At 34.8% G+C, this 20,753-nt stretch overlaps 1 protein-coding gene and 1 pseudogene across 1 annotated transcript; one reads left to right on the top strand and one right to left on the bottom strand.

The window, feature by feature from the left end:
• The first annotated feature begins 236 nt into the window (after positions 1-236).
• Positions 237-11,653, top strand: LOC128181314 (importin subunit alpha-4-like). Its single transcript, XM_052849674.1, has 14 exons — positions 237-420; positions 2,326-2,370; positions 3,145-3,308; positions 3,951-4,046; positions 4,200-4,285; positions 4,586-4,672; positions 4,753-4,967; positions 5,535-5,666; positions 5,979-6,107; positions 6,698-6,802; positions 7,436-7,507; positions 8,477-8,639; positions 9,045-9,136; positions 10,209-11,653. The coding sequence occupies exons 1-14, from the start codon at positions 355-357 to the stop codon at positions 10,302-10,304; spliced, it is 1,548 nt and encodes a 515-aa protein (XP_052705634.1). The 5' UTR covers positions 237-354; the 3' UTR covers positions 10,305-11,653.
• Positions 11,654-14,925: 3,272 nt separating this feature from the next.
• On the bottom strand, positions 14,926-19,886 carry LOC128181124 (tripartite motif-containing protein 3-like; annotated as a pseudogene).
• Positions 19,887-20,753: the final 867 nt, after the last annotated feature.

Here is a 20,753-nt window from a genome sequence, read left to right as displayed (position 1 = left end):
GTTTAGATCCCACGTGGCGAAGAGAATCCGAATGAAAGAGTTCCGAATGATTGAATAACTGTTAGAAGTCATTCGATTGGTTCAATTGATGCAGTTAAATTGCAGTAAAAAAGCAATATCGCACTAATTCAAAGTAAATTAAAACATTGCAAAATAATTTGTAGAATATATTTTAAATGTAGACACAGTCATCTAACATCAAAACACTTGTTATACACGTGTACCATGAACGCCACATTGTCATATTGACCAATCGGAAAGCGTTTTAGTGAAGTCGCATGGCAGAGATTTAATTCTTGGCCAGGACATTGTGATTCTCGTTTTCGAAAGGACTGCCTGTTAAAAATTTGTGAAATGGCGACAGAATTGAACAGCAAAGGACGGACCCATTTGTTTAAAAACAAAGGGAAGGATGCAGATGTAAGATTATATCAAAGTTATCGTTCATAATTGATTCATAGACACGCCATTTCGCTACGAAATTGCGCATGTTAAAATGAACAGTTTAAACGGAAAGATGATATGAAAGTTGTAGAGTTGTATTTTTGCTTCTTGATTTTAACCTTTGATATTGCTGAATCAGAGAAGAAGAACATTTCAGATCCTGTAGAACTTAAAGAATCTTCTTTTGAAGATTTTGTCTTTATGGTTTCTAAACCACATGAAGGACAAACATGGGTGTCATAAAAGTTTATAAAACCTTTATTTTTATTTTATTTTTATGTATGTTTTGCATTCAAAAACCATCGAACAAAGAAAGTGTCATAAACATTTGAGAGTTGCTGTATATCCCACTCATTTGTCAATTTGACATCTAGCTAATTACTAAATCAATACAAACCCAATGAACCCTGTATGGGGTTTTCAGAGGGGTATTATAAGGTTTGGCTTCAGGATTTTGTTTTCCCAACCATGTATATATAAATAATAATATGTGAACGATGGACCGAGCGCAGATTTAACACAGTGCAGTTTTGTAGAACAACATTTATTTGAAATGCACAAAGTATGATTCGCCTGGTTGCCTGCTCAAATCATTTTCCAAATTTTAATTAAACGTTGCGTGCTCAGTGTACATTATGACGTCATGTTTCAGACGTAAAACGTACACGTTTTGTCTTTGGAAATAGCCGAAGAGAGATTCGTTATTCCGAACTTTTTTTTTTATTTCTTCTTTCATTGTTTATCAATTTAATTCATATATAAATGCTGCGGTAATAAAATTGAATACTTTATTCAGTATCTGTAAGATCAGTTCCTTGATGTAAATGTTTTTTATTTTGTGATAATTTGATAATTAAGACATACATAGACATACATAGAACTAGTCGTGTTTCTTGATTGAAGCACTATTGAGACTTATCTGGTGTCGTCTTTTATTTCTCTTAATTCAAAATACCTTCTATTGAAACACTGGAGTGTATGGGGAATAAACATCGATAAGTACCAGTCAATCAATGATCGAACTAACTTTTTAAAAACAAAATGTCTGCCATTATGGCGGCGCCCAGGGCTGGAAGAATTTTTTGGGGGTCTTAGTACCCCTGACTCAACTTTCATTTTTTCACTGATTTTCTTATATATACGCGTTACCATTAATCCTCACTTCGCGAGGCAGGTTTCGCCCGCCTCTAGCTGCGCTCGGTATTAAAATTAATTGATTAAAATAGTGAACATTGGTTTATTGATGACAATTTTTTATTTCTGTACCAAAAGATGTGTTTACAATAAAATGGAACTACATAATGATTAGCATGCATGATGATATAGAAATTTGGTTACTGATCAAGCTGATGCTCTAATTAATTTTAATCAAAAGACTATTATATATATGATGATAAAGGATGCTTATTTTCATAGATAATGGTGAGAACAACTGCTCATATAGTTGTTCATCAATGATAAACACAATATTTATTTTCTACAATTTATTAAAAGATATGAAAGAAACAAGTAAGAAAAACTTGTCTTGATTAAGCCACCTTTTCAATACCTAAAATGAGATAATAAATCAAATGAATTAAAAAAAAATTAATGGCTGAGCAAATGAATCAGAACTTGCTTTGTTTCAAATAATTTAGCCAAGTTTTACATCAAACATAGGATCAAAAGGAATTTATTCAAATCATGTAATTTAAATCGGTATTTTGTCAAATAGAATAAATAATCTTGTGTATCAACATTGCTTAACTAGGAAAAAGATTAAATAACATTGTCATAATTGAGTGATTCAAATCTTTTACCAAAGAACATGTAACATTTAAAGTCCATATTCCATTTAAAGACGATATAACTTTATTTCACATTTGTAATTTTTTCCTTCAGGAAATGAGAAGGCGGCGTACTGAAGTAACAGTTGAGATCAGAAAGGTAAGACGGTGCTTATCTGTCTCCATGGTCTGGAAAGTTAGAAAATATTTCTCATAGATGACATATGATTTATTCGTCAAGTCTGCCTTGGGATCAGGAAACAGTGTGTGTAAAGTCAATGATATAAAAGTACAGTGAAGTCTCTTATTCATCTCCTTTTAACTCTTCACCCCATAATGCCACCTTTTGATGCATTAACCACCAGCTATATCAAAAATTTTAAGACAATCACATGATTTGTCAACATATAAACTATCATTAATGAAAGAACAAATTCATAAATGCTAACTTTAAAATTTGGGTATTTTCTTATATTTTTATATAGAGCTTTTCTAAAGGAGATAAATACAGTCTAAAAATGGCCTTGACGACCATCAAGCCCTCTTAATCTCTCTGTTAATTTTGTATTGGGGTCTTGGTGTTACTGTACCAAGTTGAAGATAAACAAGTGAAGGTGGAATATATGTACCGGCATTTATAGTCAAACCTTGTTACCTCTGACTCAGTGACTTGTTAAGGAAGAGAGAAAAAAACTTTAAGGAATCATTAGGTTTGAGATATTTAAGAAATTAATTTATATTCACTTGGAGAAAATTAATGGTAGTTTCACTGGTGTATGCATGTTGAGATATCAATTTGAGGTACAGAATTTCAGCTTTATGTGAAGCACTAGCCTTTAAATTCCCGATTTGAAGTGAAAAAAGAAAGACTATTTGAAAACTGTTATATTTTTTATCCCATTAAAGTTTTACATATTTTGCTTGTGGGTTTCAGAACAAGAGAGACCAGCATGTGTTGAAGAGAAGAAATGTACCAATACAGGACAGTACTGACTCTGACGACACAGAGAAGCCGACCAGCCAGTCCCTACAGTCCATAGTGGAGAACGCAGCAAGCCAAAACTCCACAGTACAACTCAACGCTGTACAGGCCGCCAGGTAAAACTATATACAGGGTAGCACTAAATCAGCAAGCTCAGACCCCACAGTACAACCCACTGCTTGCTGTACAGGCCACAAAGTAAAGAGCAAATCATGCCAGGTGTAAAAGTCACACAGTTGACACTGGGGAGCTCGCCACCTAGTCCTGTATATCTGTCCCTCTTGCGATCAGATTCCAATTTCTATCTCGCATGTTGAGTGTTCAAGAATCAGACTAAAATATTAATGTGAAAGGGAAAGGATCAAGTTCTAGCTTTTCTATCTGAATGTACTCTGTTGAAACAGTGATCAAGAATCTAACCTTAAATAATACACTCTCATCACTGTGTAATGTAACATTGAGAAGTTCCAATTGATACGCTATAGCTAGCTGTATTTTTCCCCTTCTTCACCTTCAACAGTTTCGTCCCATCTTGATTAAGCCCGGACACAGTTAGAAATACAAACTCTTTCCAATTCATACAGTTGTTTTAGAATTGTTTTGAATTTGCCCAGTCTTAAATTCACCCACTACTAAAGGGGCAAATATAAAACTGGCGAATATTTCTCGTTATACAGTATTGACATCAGTGTAGTATTGAGAGGGTCCACTATTTGTTGAGAATGTACATTTAATGCTGCTTCATGGTTCTATTACAGAAAGCTGCTGTCCAGTGACAGGAACCCCCCAATAGACGACCTGATCGCCTCGGGAATCCTCCCCATCCTAGTCGAGTGTCTTCTGAAGGACGACAAGTAAGTCACTCATATTGTAGTATTTTAAGTTTCTACCTAAATAACCTGACAAGTCTTAATCTCCCAGATGACACAGCTAAAAGTAATGTTTTTGACTGTATAGATTCATTAATACTTCAGTTTTTATACTGATTGTTTTTGTTTTAATTTCAGCCACAATCTTCAGTTTGAAGCGGCCTGGGCACTGACAAACATTGCATCAGGAACCTCCCAACAGACACAAGCAGTAGTGAATGCTGGTAAGGCCCGCGATATATGTAGAAGATAAAAAGTAAAACACTGGTAGGCCTTGCAGATCATTATGTGGAGATTAGTAATGTGGGTCAAGTTCCCTACAACATCCAAAATTTACAATATTCCTGAGTGTGTAACTTAAGGAAAGACAATTTAATTGAGTTTCTCTTGAAGTTAACTTTCAAAATCTATGTTTTGTTTAATGGCAATGGATACCCATTAAATCTTTCATACTTTAGTCCAGTACTTGAGACTTTGATTCTGTCATTTTCCTGATGATATCTGACATGTTTACTTTACTTCAGGGGCCGTGCCATTGTTCCTGAGACTGCTCTCCTCCAATCACCAGAACGTCTGTGAGCAGGCTGTGTGGGCCCTGGGGAACATCATAGGTATGTAATCACCTGTCCTTGTGAGATATTACACAAGTCTTTGTTAGTGGATATACATTTACACGTACCTGGATTTACAGGTGACGGTCCACAGTGCAGAGACTACGTCATTAACTTGGGCGCGGTGAAACCACTGCTGAACTTCATCAACCCCAACATTCCTCTGCCATTCTTAAGAAACGTCGCCTGGGTGATCGTGAATCTCTGCAGGAACAAGGAGCCCCCTCCCCCACTGGAGACCATTCAGGAGATCCTGCCCGCCCTGTGTCAGCTGATCCATCACACAGACATTAATGTAAGCTCGCCACTATAGCTCACTCCCTCCTCCCAAAAAATTAATAATTTTATTGCATGATATGCAGAAGGGAATAACTTTCAACTTAAATTGAAATGTCAGCAATTCTCCTTTTCAACTTTGCAATAAAATGAATAAGTGCGCCAGCATCTGTCCTGATGTGGCTGTGCATGGTGAACAAAACTTAGACTTTGTGAAGCTTAATCCACCACATTCTTTGGTGTTTACTAAATAACATTCCATGACAAAAAGATAAGGGCAGATCTGCTTCATTAATATAGAGTAGCATTCCTTGCCAGAAATATAAATACAGATCTCTAATGCTACTTGTACTTCATGAATCACATCGTATCTTGGTTAATTACATCTCAAGATTTGTCATGCAGTGACTTTTACATCCCTGTATCTATGTAGGAGGATGATTGTTCAAAGGAAGATAACTGTTTTTCTGTGCAAAAATTATTTACAAGTCTGGTAGAAAAAAAATGTTTAACTCAATGATGAAAGTTGATTAATGAATCGATATTTTGAAGTTTAATTTAAGACATGAGATGAATGATGTTACAGATCCTGGTGGACACTGTGTGGGCGTTGTCCTACTTAACGGACGGCGGCAATGAACAGATACAAATGGTGATCGACTCCGGGGTGGTGCCCTTCCTCGTCCCTCTCCTGAGCCACTTAGATGTCAAAGTGCAGGTACAGTTTATTTTGATCCATAGAGTTCAGAAGAAATCTTAACAGATATGTAGTGTTTAGAAACTTTTATCCATACCATGTTTTTAGGCAGTTTTTTTTTTTTTTGAAAATTAATATTTCTGCAATTGACTATATATTGCATGAATTTTGTTCATTTAATACAGGGAATGACTTTTTACATGCAAGAACTTTATGTGTAATTATGCAAGGCTTGAACACCCCCCCCCCCCCCCTATAAGATTTAGGTATTGCAGAAGCTAATAGATGTACCTTTATGAATTTCCCCGTGTGATGTTTTTGTTTGTGTTACAGACGGCAGCCCTTCGAGCCGTCGGGAACATTGTAACAGGAACTGATGACCAGACACAGATTGTCCTCAACTGTGATGCCCTCTCTCACTTCCCCTCATTGCTGACCCATCCCAAAGAGAAAATTAATAAGGTAAGTGTAACATACCCGAGCGCAGTTTGTTGTAAGCAGTTTCAATGAACGAGAAGAGATGACGAACACCAATTATTCTAATAGATGAATTTAATTTAACAAACCAGTAGGCTAATTGTTCTCAAACAATTTGAGGTCTTCCACCTTATTATTTTTTATGTTTTGTTTCAATATAATTAATTAAACATTTTCACAGCTTTTTCAAAAAATGTCAAAAACTTAAATATGCAATATTTTTTTTTTTTGCTTGACCGGCCATCACATGGAAAGTTGATCTCAAACATGTTTTGTTAAATTAGATGGACATGTTTATAATTGCACATGTAATCAATTAGTAGTTATGTCTATCAACAATGATCAATCAATAGACATTTGTTGTTCGTAGAATATCAATTAATCTCGTAATAATTTTAGTATAATGAGTGTTACTAATATTTGACAGCTGAGCTGTCACAGTAAGCCTATCAGGTGGGAATTCCTTGTGCTCAGAGATAAAGTTGTTGAATAGCAGACAGTGCTGTAATTGATTTATTTCTGTTTATGTTATAGCAGACAGTGCTGTAACTGATTTATTTCTGTGTATGTTACAGGAGGCAGTGTGGTTTTTATCTAATATAACGGCTGGAAATCAGTCCCAAGTGCAAGCTGTGATAGATGCCGGTCTTATCACACTCATAATTCATCATCTGATGAGGGTAAGTTTTATCTCACTCATAATTCATCATCTGATGAGGGTAAGTCTAATCTTACTCATAATTCATCATCTGATGAGGGTAAGTCTTGTCTTTCTCATAGCTCATCATGGTGTAAGTCTTACCTTAGGCCTAAAAAAAAAGTTGTGTGTTTAGGGTAACCCGACCTAACCTACAAAAATGCCCCAATCCTACCATTTTTAGATGTCTGTTTTTATCCGATTGTGAATTTAATGTTATTTCTAATAAAAAAAACCTGTTTTTCAATATGACACAAACAAACATTCTTAGGATTCATGCAGAAAAAAAATATGATAAAATAAAAAAAAATCCCTACCTACCTAACCTAATTTTTTCATCAGTGTTACCGTAAACACACAATTTTTTTTATAGGCCTTACTCATAACTCATCATGAGGGTAAGTCTTATCATATGTTATTGGGAGGTAAATCTTATTTCACTAATCATATCAGGAGGGTAAGTCTTATTCTCAATTTATCACCTGGTGAGAAGAAGTTATAGTTTTGAAGAGATCACTGGGCAGAGGAAATTCACTAAATCTATTCTTGACAGCAGTGGCAGACAATAGCTAGTTTTTATACAAGTTCATTAAGTTCCTTTCTTGTCTTTTTTCAGGGTGACTTCCAGACAAAGAAAGAAGCAGCCTGGGCAATTAGCAATCTAACAATTAGTGGTAACAAGGAACAGGTAATTAAGAACCTTTAGATTTTACTATTTCTCATGTATTCCTTTATGGTTTTTCCTGATAATCTGATGGGGAAGAATGCAGTTTCGGTTATTTGATAGGATATCTGGCGTTTGGTAAAATATAACTCCCTGTCTGATAACGATTTCCCACCTTTCTCACCTGTTCCTTTGTTTTATTTGATAATACCTGTCTTGTTCACAACACCTGAGATATGAGACCAGAGTTTATACTTCAGCGCACATGGTATGCTAAATTCTACAGTAAAGGAAAGAAGATGACATATTTTTCTGGATGACTGTACACAAAACTCACCTTCCCTGTGCACACAAATTAATGCTTGATTTTATCATTCACAATTGTTTATTTGAAGCATGGCTTGCATCCTTATCAGTAAATATAAAACATATTACAGACTAGAATAAGACTTGTGTTTGTGTTAATTTAAATGACAGGAAATTCTTATCACTTACTTTCAATTTTTGCATCAGGATTAAAGTAAGAAATAAAAATGTTAAGAATTTTTTATATTTTGATTGAATATTATTTGTTGAAAAAGCAAAAGAGAAATTCTAAAGGAATTCTAAATTTAAAAAAAAGTTGTATATGAATTAAGGGAAGGAAGTTATACAGCATGTTTATAAGCATTGCACTAAATAGAAACAATTCCTATTGACAAATGATTGAGCATTGAAAAACAAAAGAAAGACATGACAATGCAATTTGACTGATGTTTGAAAGTAAAACAAAAAATTACATGTGTACTCAATCACTGTCCAAACAATTTCTGTATATAGATTTTCAAGGCTTACAACAAGTTAAATTTTCTTGCAGTAAAATCTTAAGGCCTCCAAAATGAAAAGCAACTTAATTTAATGTTTAGTTATTCTGGTAATTTGCCTCGGACAAATTGACTCTTGTTTGAAGCAGAGTCCATTGTATTTGTTTATTTATTTGTTTATCCTTTACAGGTGGCGAAAGTGGTTGAGAACGGAGTGATTTCCCCTTTCTGTGATTTATTGGGAGTTAAGGACACTCAAGTAGTGAATGTTGTGTTGGATGGAATTAATAATATACTGAAGATGGCCGGGGAGGATGTAGAAAATATCTGTACAATGATAGAGGAATGTGGGGGTAGGTATCCTACAAATAATATACTGAAGATGACAGGGGACAATGTAGAGAATATCTGTACAATGATACAAAGCAAGAAAAGGTATAAATTGTCCCAACAAAGTTTATGTAACATAAAAAATGAAATTCAAGCTATTGAATTCCTGATAACATATTTATATCATTATCATGATTAGGCCAAGAAAAAAAATTGATTCCTTCTGCAGATTGACACCTTTAGATGCATGACATAAGATGAAGTCACTGTCATAGTGTGTTGTCATAGTGTGTCATCAAGAAATCATTTTTGCAGAGCTTTATTATGAAATTTTTAATTTATGCAATACAAATGTACAATTAAGACTTCATGAATGTGTTAGAAATTAAAGAACTCCAGACTGAGCACGGATTGTTTTGTAATTTCAGGATTAGACAAAATAGAAGCTTTACAGAACCATGAAAATGAAGATATTTACAAGTTGGCGTATGAAATAATAGATCACTACTTCTCAGATGATGTAAGTACAGCCTATTGTCACTAGATTTGATATTGTACATGTATTTGTGGGGGCTGATTTTCATTTATGGATTGGTGTACAAAGTATACAGGTTTACAAGGGTTTAATAAGCAGTATATGGTACTTTTCGATGAAATGGTAAAATTCATCATATACCCATCAATTTTCCTTCCTTGATACTGTAAATTTTACAGTGTGATCTGTTTTCTAAATACCACACACTGTGGAATTCCAAATCTATAACACCACTCTCTGAAACTGATGGCGTATTACACAATAAATTTAAAAGAGTACATTTAAAAATAGCATTGTTGAAGAAAGTCATACAATGGATTTAAAAAAAATTGATTATAACTGGAACTTTTAGATGGACAAGGTTATAAAATAAATTTATCATCATAACCAACTTGATCCAAAGATCCAGATCACGTCTCAATGCCAGGAGCAGATCATCAGATCTTCGTGTCTCATTTGATTTGATCCATACCTGGCAATGAGAGTGATCTTTGGATCAAGGTACTGTTTTAATAATACATATGTATGTTAACTGGGCTACCACACATTCTGAGGATTCCCGAGTTCACAGTACTTGGTAGTTTGTTCAAGGATATTATGTTATAAAAACTAATCTGTTTATGATTTGTTAAAAAAATCAAGGTCTGAATTTAAATTATGCAAATTATCTCCCTTGCAATAGAACTTACATTGTAGCATATATGTGTTCTTGTTCTTAAGAAATCAGCATATTAGTTAAAAGGAAAACATATTTTATTTGTGTAAAGAGGAAATGAATGCTTAGCCTGGATTAGATCTGAGGGGATGACTTTCGCTTTTACAATTTTATCGGGCATTTAGCATTTAGATTATTATATTATCAACTTGTAAAGACCGGGTTCTCCATTAAAGATTATGTACAAGTTGAGAGGCAGAGGTAACTTTGGATGGATAGCAGGGTGATTTGAAGATGTTTATTATCACACCCGTATCCTGTGTGGATAGTAGAAGATGGTGAGTCCTGTGTTACTACTGACACTGTTCTGCTTATGACATTGTTTCTCATTTCTGTTTGTAGACTGAAGAAGACCCTAACCTTGCCCCTGAGGTGTCCAGCCAGGGCTACCAGTTTGATCCGAGCGCCAGTGTTCCGCAAGAAGGCTTCAAGTTCTGACACAGTGTGGTGGTCTGTGAGAGGGTCCTGCCGTGGTGCGGACTTTTGGTGGCTCCATCGGCGGAGAGAGTGTGTGTGTGAGGTCAACCACTGACTCCCAGTGTATTCTCCAGTGAGTGAGAGAGGGGAGAGAGACACACAGACAATAGCGGGCGGTCACTGACCGACCCCCGGGAGACTTGGGTCAGCTGAGGTCCAGCTGACCGCAGTCCCTGCTTGTTTTCACCGTGAAAACAAATTTGGTGATAGCTTTTTTATAAAAAGGGAAACACTCGTGTAAAGCTATTTTATAATCGTTTTAACCTTCTACGCGTAGGAGTGTGAGATTCCAGTCCTGGACACGACGAAGTGTCCGAATGTGAGGCTTGTACCGGTTTTAACGCTGAACGGAAACACATGTTGTGTCTTCCCTTGAGCTTCTGTTAAAGTGTGTATTGTGTTCCTAGATGAGTACTGGTGTGATAGGCATTATCTCCTCTTTCTTCTTTTTGTTTTTATCCTCGCCTGAATGCATTTAATGACATGAAATTGAGAGTATTGGTGTAAGAGAGTATGGGAATTGTGTTAGATACAATGTTACCACATTGTAGGTCCACTGAATTCTAGTGTGCATTTTTTGATTAAAGAGTGTGTGTATGTTTGTTGTTTAAACCAATTTATGACTTTCTAAAAATCATCTTTTTTTTTTTTGTTGATGCCAACTCAAGGTGGCAGAATACATCCATATTTAGTGGTGCTTTTTGTTTTTAGACATCAGTCAAGGGGGAATAAATTATGGGGATTGGGATAGGGTATTTTAAAAATTCTGTTTGTGTTCTACAAATATTTGTACTTGAGACAAGTGTTGAATTCTTCCTTGTATGATGTGCATGTAAAATTAGTAACACCTGTGAATTATCTCTGGAAAGAAATACTGGATGTATATGTACACTTGTGAATTAACTCTTTAGTAAAAGAGAAAGCATAACTGATTAATGGCTTGCTCTAGTTAATAAATTAAGTATGTATAAAATTGTGGTATATATACAAAAGTCATGTAGTTTTCTTTACAATTGAGAGTTATGCCCCTTGATTTTCAAGTTTTTATCTACACTTTAAGCTTATTGCTTTGATTCCTACAGAGCTGATCGTTTCTTGCTACGATGCACTTAAGGTTTCTGTTAACAAGAAATGCCATTGTACATTTTAGTAGCAAGAGTTTATATGCAAAGATATTAAATTGTACCAAAATGTTTTAGGAATTTCTTTTAACTACAATGTGCATGTTATTGTGATAAGGCAGATGGCTTTTGTCATCTCTTGTTCATTTTCCTTTGAGCTATGGATAGTAAATCTTGTTAAACATTTTGTTTTAGTTTTTCAGTTTTTTTTGTTGTCTATTACTACATCTCACAGTTTGTTTAAATTTAGAACAAAAATTATTTTAGGTCAAGGTCATGGAATGCATTGTCAAGGTTATTTTAATGTCAGAACCTGTCCGTCACAATGGTCATACTCGCACAGAACGGTCCATTGTATTATGTTTGAAATATTGTAAGAATATCAAACTTTATTTAAATAACAATCTTATTATTACATTAATAATATTAGATTAAAAGAGGTCAAATTGATTTCCTTGATGATACATTCGATGATTTTCATAATAAATTTGTATTGAAGAAATGATAAGTTTGTGAATAATGTCATTGTGTCCGAATTTCATACACACATTACAAATTGGTCTACTGAGTAGAAATCTATAAGTTTATTTAGCTTGTTACATCCACTGAAATGCATTTTTACATTTTACAAGATGTATACTGAGCATCTTTTCTAGCCAAACGGGGGTGTTCCATGGATGTTTCATTATTTTGAAAGGTACTAAATCTGACAGGGGGGGGGGGGGGGGGGGGGAGAAACGCATGGGATTGTCTCCCTTGGCGGATTGGAAATTTACGTTTATGAAGCTAAAACGTCCACTGAAATGAACTTGTACATTATACATGCAAGCATATATTCAGCAAAAAGCATCTTTTATGATGGTAGGAACATTTCCAATTTGAAGAAGTTTTGAAGATTGTTGGGAGGGGGGGGGGGGTTAAAGTCAAATATGCATGTTGGAAATTTTCCCTGGCCATTTCTAGATTAACCTTTGATGCAACATAAAACAATTATTGCTAGTATTTAAGTGTTATTGTCTATCATTTGTTAATACAAAGTGATTCCATCATTGAAATTCAGATGAACCTTGTGCATATTTTAACTTTTGGTCAGATTGTGCTTTTCTTTTGTTAGTATTAAATTATTAATAAACAGTTGTGCACAGTCAATAGAGTTGACGTTGATCATTTTATTTGACCTGCAGTCATCCGTTTTCCTTCGTCGTGGTGTACAAATGGTTGGTTTTAAGCGTTTTGAAAAGTTTCTGCATTTTCATAACAAAACCATCTTAGTGTGAAGTATTTTGGGAAAGGAGAGCAAAGCTTGGCGGGCGATTTTTTTAAGGAATAAGAAATCATTTTTTTTAGTATTATGAGGTGATAATTTTGGTTGGGGCGTGATCAAATCCAATGAAGCCCTTATGATAGATTTGACCACGCCCCTACCTCATAATAATCAAAGAATGATTCCTTATTACTTATATTTATACAATTTTACAGTCATTTCATGCATATCTTTTACAATTCCATGCTATGCTATTTTATGCAATTTTAATGATATGCTATGAGATTTCAATGCAATGCTATGTGATATGTATGCAATGCTATGAGAAATTGAAATTGTAACGGGATGGGAGAAATAATGATGGACCAAACTGGGATTCGAACCCGGGCCCCCTGAATCTCTAGTCGGGTGCTTTACCAACTGAGCTATTTGGCGCCGGTATTCAAACCGGTCTGGCCGTCACAAAATGATATAGTATGCTAAGCCATGCTATGAGATTTGAACAAAAGCGCGTCCAGACACAGAATAAGACCAGTATATTGATTGATAAACTGGAACATATGATAAACATATTTGCTATTGTAACTTTTGAAGTCAATTTCCAGTGAATAGTTTGAACGAACTTGACACATTAATGAAAATAGAAAAGTATGCTACAATAAGTTCATGTTTCAAAATTTTCAGCAAGTGATACAAATATCGCAATGATTATAGAACTATTACACTTCGAGGTAAATAAACACCCAATTGCTTCCAATATACCAATACTTGTTAGAAGTCACAGAGTCTACATATACTGACCACTCCTGGGGACAGGACAAATATGAGGGGGTCCTGGTTGTTGAGTCCTTCACCACCTGCTGCATGTCAAGGACAGGTTCATGGTTCGGTGCACATAGGACTGGTGTTATCTCTTGTGGATAGGGACAGAGGTTGCATGTCAAGGACAGCTGGTTCTGTGAACTTTGAATCCTAATTTCAGAATAGCTAAGCGGATAAGTCACCGACTCCCTTTGTATGGTACACCAGTCCATCATAGGTCACCCCCCCCCCCCCTCCCCCCAAACACACACAGAATCCACTATGAGTAGACTTATGGAAATGCTCTGTAGATTCCTATTTAAAAGTGAGGAATTAATATACACGTAAAACCGCTAGAGGAGCATCTCGCAAGTTTTAAAATGTCACTTTTATTTTTTAGACACATTTAAACTACATGAAACTTTGATAAAAATTTGGTATCCCATTTTTTTTATATCTCGCGATTCGATGGAAAACGGCTGGATCGCAGAATTAAGCACTTGCGTGCAATAAGGCATCTACAGTAGATAAAATGCCTTGTTTAAAGGCACAACACACAACATGTGGCTGCATTGGTTATTTAGATCAACAATTATAATATGTGACCTTGTGACATCTCCCTTTGTTGTTTCACTATATGCCTTGTACAGTGGCAACAACACCTCCCTTCACACTTTATGCCACTATATTTACATTTCCCAGTGTCTTTGCCTGTGATAACACTACGTACTGATTTTGTACTATAAAACCCATAACTACAAGTTGGGGCGCCAGCGGGGTTTTCTTAGTAATATTTAAACAGTTAATCGTACAATGGCTTAAATTATATAAATATAAGTAATAAGGAATCATTCTTTGAATATTATGAGATGATAATTTCGGTCGGGACGTGATCAAATCTATCATAGAGCCCTTCCGGCTTTATTGGATTTGATCATGCCCCGACCGAAATTATCACCTCATAAAACTCAAAGAATTATTCTTTATGTATGTTTGCTGATAATCAACCCATTACTACTTTGCTGTGATTCAGGGGTTGTCTTCCCTGTCCCCTTTAAGGAATGATCCAGTTTCAGAATTCCCTCATGGGGAGGTCAGAATCACTCACCCAATATACCGGCGTAATTACCGCGGATCAATTAATGTTCTGTCTCTCTTATTGACCCCTGAATGATAATATCAACATGTAAAAACATCTTAATAATTGATCTTATTTTGTATTTATTGTTCATTTTATCACTACCATCAAAATCCCCCACCCCATAACAAATTGATTGGTAAGGAAATAATGAGATTGATAATTTTCAATTCTGTAATTGCTACAACATAATTTACCGATTTTATCTAAATAAACTTCCAATATCAAGATGGAGATACAAATGATGTACAACTCAATTTTATTTATAAAATCAATGCATGTACAAAGATAATGTTATGTTCTGGTTTACACAAAGATAATACAATAACATGACAAAACATTTTTTTATTTAAAAAAGATAGATACATATATATACATAAAGTCTGTTAAAATGTTGTATACATGCAGTACAGTCGCACATAATGTTTGTGTTCACCTAAACAAAACAGTTTATTTACACATGTTACATGTTATATTGTAATTTCTTCACTTTACCTGTGAAGTACTCAGCCACAAAGAGGTTGTCTCTGGTGTCCACACATAAACCCCGTGGATTCTGTAAATGACAGTTGTCAATGTAGCGGAGGAACTGTCCGTCCTGATCCAGGATGTGGATACGGTTGTTGTTATAGTCTGATGTCAGGATCCGACCCTGGCTGTCTGTTGTGATGCCCCGTGGACCAAATGATTCCTTGGTAGTAGAGGGAGGACCAGTGTAGGTAAACCGGAGTTTCCCGGCCTGATTGATCACCACTACTGCACGGGCTATAGGGTCTGACACACAGATATCTAGGTTCCTGTTCTCACTAATGTATTTATATCTACCAGATGAATAGAGAGTTTGTCCTTTGTCATCGTACTGAATACTTTGTTTCTCTATGGAGCCAGAGTAACGCACAACTTTTGTTTGTTTATCATCATCACTGTCCATGACAACCAGGAGGTCACCAGAGGAGGTACTACAGACACCCCAAGGTCTCCACCCCCGTAGCCTGATCACTGTCTGTATCTGTGTATTCTTCACTATGTTCACAGTTCTATCATCGTCATCAGTATAAACTAGATCCCCACTCCTTGTCACTGCTATGTCCTGTGGATAGTTCCCTGACATGGTTTGGACTGACTTCACTAGTTCCCCCTGCAGGTTGTAGAGACTCATCTTGTTGTCATTATAACCACACGTCCAAACATCTTCATCACTCACACAGGACACACTGCGTAGTCCATGTAAGATTCCTCTAATGGCTCTATACTCAGTGTTTATCTCTGTGATGATCTGTGGTACATCAATGAGCAGTCTGTCCAGGGGAGAATCTATTGTGTAGCCAGGTTCTTCTGTTTTGATAGATGACGCTGACAGAGAACCAAACTGTTGATAAAGCTGTTCTGTGTTGATCCTCTGAGGGGTAAAACTTGGGTATGACACTGTGAGTTTAGGAGGCAATCTTCTGAATTCAGCATTCCTGGATTTGTAGGCAGAGACACGGCTGACATCACTGGAGTCCAGTAACTTCTTCAGATCAGCAATGCTCTGTGTGATTTCAGAAATGGTGTGTTTGATTTCATCTTCCTGTTTGCTTAAGACAGCCAGGTGTTTGGTGTCCATTTCATCAAGATCAGATTTCAGTTTTGGGATCATGGTGTCTATTTCTCTGTTGTTGTCAATTTCTGGGAGTTTTCATTCAGATCTGCCTTTTGTTTTGCAATGTTTGATATAATTTCTTTATATTTAGGATAAATGAATTTTTCAAAATCTTGTAAATCTCTCTGTAAGAATTGTGTTTTGTTTTCTAAAGTTTTTAAAATGCCAACTACATCATGAGTTTGGTGTTCCTTAGAGGAAAAACAGAGTTCACAAATAGGAATGTTGCATTGTTCACAGAAATGGTCACATATTTTTGTGGAATGTTTTTGACAATAAGGAAAATATCTCCGATATTTGAATGGCACCGTTTGTGTTGTTTGGATTTATCAGAGAGATGTTTCCCCTCACAGTCTTCACACAGATGTATGTTACAAACAATACAGTGTAGAGGGGGGACCGGGGTGTCACAGAGATGACACCGTACCACATCCTGGAGGCTGTACTCAGGGTCCATGGTCAAACAACTCCTTCAAAACTGTGGACAATTCTGAAATTAAGAGAACAACCCGAACAATTCTAAGATCTGTTTTCCAATTAATCAAACAATCATGCAAAACTTAGCTTCCTGACTAATAACTATAATTTGAAGACGAGTTAAGCAAAACATTTAAATATGTCATGAAAGTACTCAGTGGTTAAAAATACTAAAAAAGATAATTTTAAGATTGAAAATAAGGGTTTGTTTTATTTTTTAAAACAATGATTTCATATATACCTAATATATGCACGGGTTCTTTTAAATATAGAATAAACATTAGACAGTCCAATAAACATTTTGATGACATAAGCCTGATATCATTATTAGGCTCACAAATTCCACTGTAGGAGGTTTTTTTTAGCCATATCCTTTTAATTTTATTTTAAAAAGGTTACTGTTATGTACATTTATCAATTTCTGCTCCCATATGACCTAATTAGTGACCTCCTTTTACAACCTTTTCTGAAACCTTTTACGGAAGGAGGTATATATGTGTGGATCCAGGAATTTTTCCTGCAAGGGGGCGGAGACAATAGATATTTTGATTACTAAGGAAATGGAGAGGGGTCCAAGGTCTATTTTCATAACTTTTAACCTCTGTGTGTAAATTTAAGAAGTTCAAACTTTCAAAAAGGGCCCAGACACTCCCCTCTAAGACTCCACTTCTAGATCTGTCCATGAAGCCAACAGGGACCTGTTTCTGCATTGAGAGAGCTAGTAGATACCAATGACTTCTTTTCATATTTTTGAATTTTCAATTAAAGTCTAGAGTCGTGCAGTTCGAAGTAATTAAAAACGCATTTTTTGGCAATTGTGTGTACAATTTGCAGCCAAAACCCTTATCTTTATAATATATTCATATGTCAGAGGACAGTTTTTGAGAGAAATTCATGTACAGGTTTTCATACTAGAAATTTTTTTAATAATAATAATTAAATCTTCAACAGTGTTGACAGTAACTCTTTCAATTATCTTTCAATTATCAACAAATGTACATTATACAAAAACAGATCACTTGCTTAATTATCAGAACCATTCTCCTCTCATGGGAATTTGAAATTTAAGGAAGGAGTCTTTTCATTATCAAACATACTTCTTATAATAAGAAATGCATGAAATTTTGACACAGTCAAACGGATCATATTACTTAATGATTCTATCAGTTTAATTAAATTTGACCTTTTTGTTTTCGGATAAAGGTCAGGTCAAGGTCACTACCTTTTTCCTCAACGTAAAGAATGATAAAAATAAGTGTAGCTCTTTATAGTTCTGTAGACATTTGTTTAAGATTTGAAGATTCAAATCTTCAATGAAATCATAGACCATGAGAGTGTCTATCAGCTTATACTACTAAATTGGAATAAATATTTATACTAAAATTGATATTGCTTAGCCCGCATTTCCTCTAATTTTCTTAAATTTTGAAGAAATTTTGATTATTTTTTTATGCTTCCAATAATAAAATATTTCTAATTTTTATGTATTATAAAGACTTCATATAAAGATATAAATTGACAGAAAAGCTAATATATTGACCATTTCATAAAAGAGAAAAACTGATTTTAGTGATATTTTCACAAAAATCAATGTATAGAATGGGCGCTTTAAAAAGCTTATAAAAATGTTATTTGATAGGCAAATCATATTTTAAAAACATATTCTGAAACCCAAGTATCATATTATTAGTTCACATTAGTAAAAAAAAAAATCCAACATTATTGTTATTGTTTTTAAAATGCTAAAACAGACTCATTATATATATAATCTGCAGCAATTCTGAATTGCGCAACATGTGATATTTTCCTACGCCAATATTACGCCAAAAATATAGTCCTTGTTCCATTCTAAACATTGATTACATTTTTCTGTGTCAAGTTGTATGATAGTAAAAAAGAAAGAAAAATATACTATTTTAATTTCCTTTCATCTTGATTTAATGAACAATTAAACAAATTTACGTTTGACAAGTCGAAAACCAGAAAAGACTCCTTCCTTAATGATACATCTTTTATACTGATATGTCATAAATACCATACCTGTTTATGCATATATTGAACCTTTGCCAATTATTGTTATTGTGCTTGTGCCAATAAGATATTTGTATTTATTGGGGGATTTCTTATCTTTTGACAGCAGCTTGAACAGTTTTCGGAATAAACAAGTCAATTCAAGAAATATTATTACTTATTAGGTTAGTTACTGACTCGCTACGGAAATATATTGGGTTGATCAATCTCATAGATGGCGAGGCGAAGTGAGTCAGTAACTAACCTAATAAGTGTTTTGTTTTCCCGAGGACTATCAAGCGACATATTTATTCACAAATAGCGATGATCTACTTAAACCATGTACAAGATGCCTAACATCTCGTCCAATTTAACTTATTTAAACTCTTCAAAATTTTCAATCTCACCTTTCAAATATTCTTTAAAAATCCTTGCTTCACCTATGTTTACTAACAATGTTTTGTTGCTATTCAATTTTAAATGTTTTCTCCCTGTCCTCTTCAGAGATTTGAGCAAATTTCGACGCTGCCATTTTGTTCTGCTACAGACAAAACAATGTGACGTCAATATTCTAAGGGCAACTACTCTAATTTTAAAGAATTTCAAAGGGCAACTACTCCAAATACTTTTAGAACTTACGGCATGCGGTTTATGTATTAAATACGATGAAATGTCGAAATGAGTAAGCGAAGCGTCGACCAATGACGGCCATATTGCCTAATATTATTTCTCATTGACCAAATATAGAGATATATGAGGCAATCACGTGCTATGTTTAAACCAATGAAAATGTGACATTTCAGTCCAAGGGTTTTGGTCCTCATATAAGTCTAGCCTCCCCACTTTCAATTTCCTTCCGACGCCAGTGTACAAGATCCCTCAAGTTTTCTCTTATAAAAACTGATCGCAGAAACAGGTGCTTGTGATTATTAAGCCTTATGTAACATAACTACCGGTAAGGTGATTATATGTAATCCGATATTATCATATTCATTTCGTATTTACTTGTGCTTTGTAAATAAAATGTGTTATAACTACAAACCCCTCTAACATGGCGATCACAGGTATGATATTACTTCCTGGTCTGCAGGTTTGTTTGCTAGATTACGGTAAACACGCATAGTGGGGTAAATTCGGCACTAGGTTGATTCGGCACCTAACAAACTCGACCCTTGTAGTAAGGAAACATATATATATATATATATATATAATGTAATGGTTGACTTTCACCAGTGTATCTCGTCGCTTGATACAATTATTTTTTAAAGTAATTTGATGCGACAATGATATGACATAAAGCCTAGATAATTAATTTTTCTCTCACCAATTTAAAGCACGACATCTGGTGAGAGAATATTGTGTTAGAGTATTTACGTTATCATATCGCATCATATTTTTAATTATTGTGCTAGTTTTATAGATATAACTTTGTGTTTCTTAAAATAAACAATATGAGGTTATCTTGAATTTCAAAAATAAGTAGTTAATCACACAAAATTTACATGCTCAAAGATTCCTCCAAATGCAATATGCAGTCTATACTTCTTTATTAACAATGGGGAAATCTATGCGTGCATGATAATGAAAACTAGTTATGAAACAACAAAATCGAACATTATGTCATAAATTTGTTTGCCCTACGTATACAGCTGTAACAACATACGTCCCTAAAGTTATAATCAAATCACTTTATTGCATAGTATATAGTATGTTTTCCTAATTTGGTTCTAAACTTCATGAATGCAAAAAGGATTGTATACATATATAACTTAGAAAACTTGTCAGTAAGCACTAAAATATTTGGGCCTTAACTTTATTTGGAAACCCTACATGAAGAAAATCCTAAATCTTATTGGAAACTAATAAAAAAAAAACTGAGAGGTATTGAAAGAGATAACTTCTCAGAAGCAGTTGACCCACCAACTTGGGTCTCCCACTTCCAAAATCTAAACAAACC

The sequence above is a fragment of the Crassostrea angulata genome, chromosome 4 (genome assembly GCF_025612915.1).
Source record: "Crassostrea angulata isolate pt1a10 chromosome 4, ASM2561291v2, whole genome shotgun sequence".
Classification (NCBI taxonomy): domain Eukaryota; kingdom Metazoa; phylum Mollusca; class Bivalvia; order Ostreida; family Ostreidae; genus Magallana; species Magallana angulata.
The sequence above is the reverse complement of the archived record's forward strand: the minus strand, read 5'-3'. Positions and strand labels throughout refer to the sequence as shown.

What these genes read in the sequence shown, in the direction of transcription:
- LOC128181314 (XM_052849674.1), top strand. Translation starts at nt 355, where the DNA reads ATGGCGACAGAATTGAACAGCAAAGGACGGACCCATTTGTTTAAAAAC. An exon ending in TAACAGTTGAGATCAGAAAG is followed by an intron (nt 2,371 to 3,144) that starts GTAAGACGGTGC and finishes TGTGGGTTTCAG; the next exon opens with AACAAGAGAGACCAGCATGT. An exon ending in TAATTCATCATCTGATGAGG is followed by an intron (nt 6,803 to 7,435) that starts GTAAGTTTTATC and finishes GTCTTTTTTCAG; the next exon opens with GGTGACTTCCAGACAAAGAA.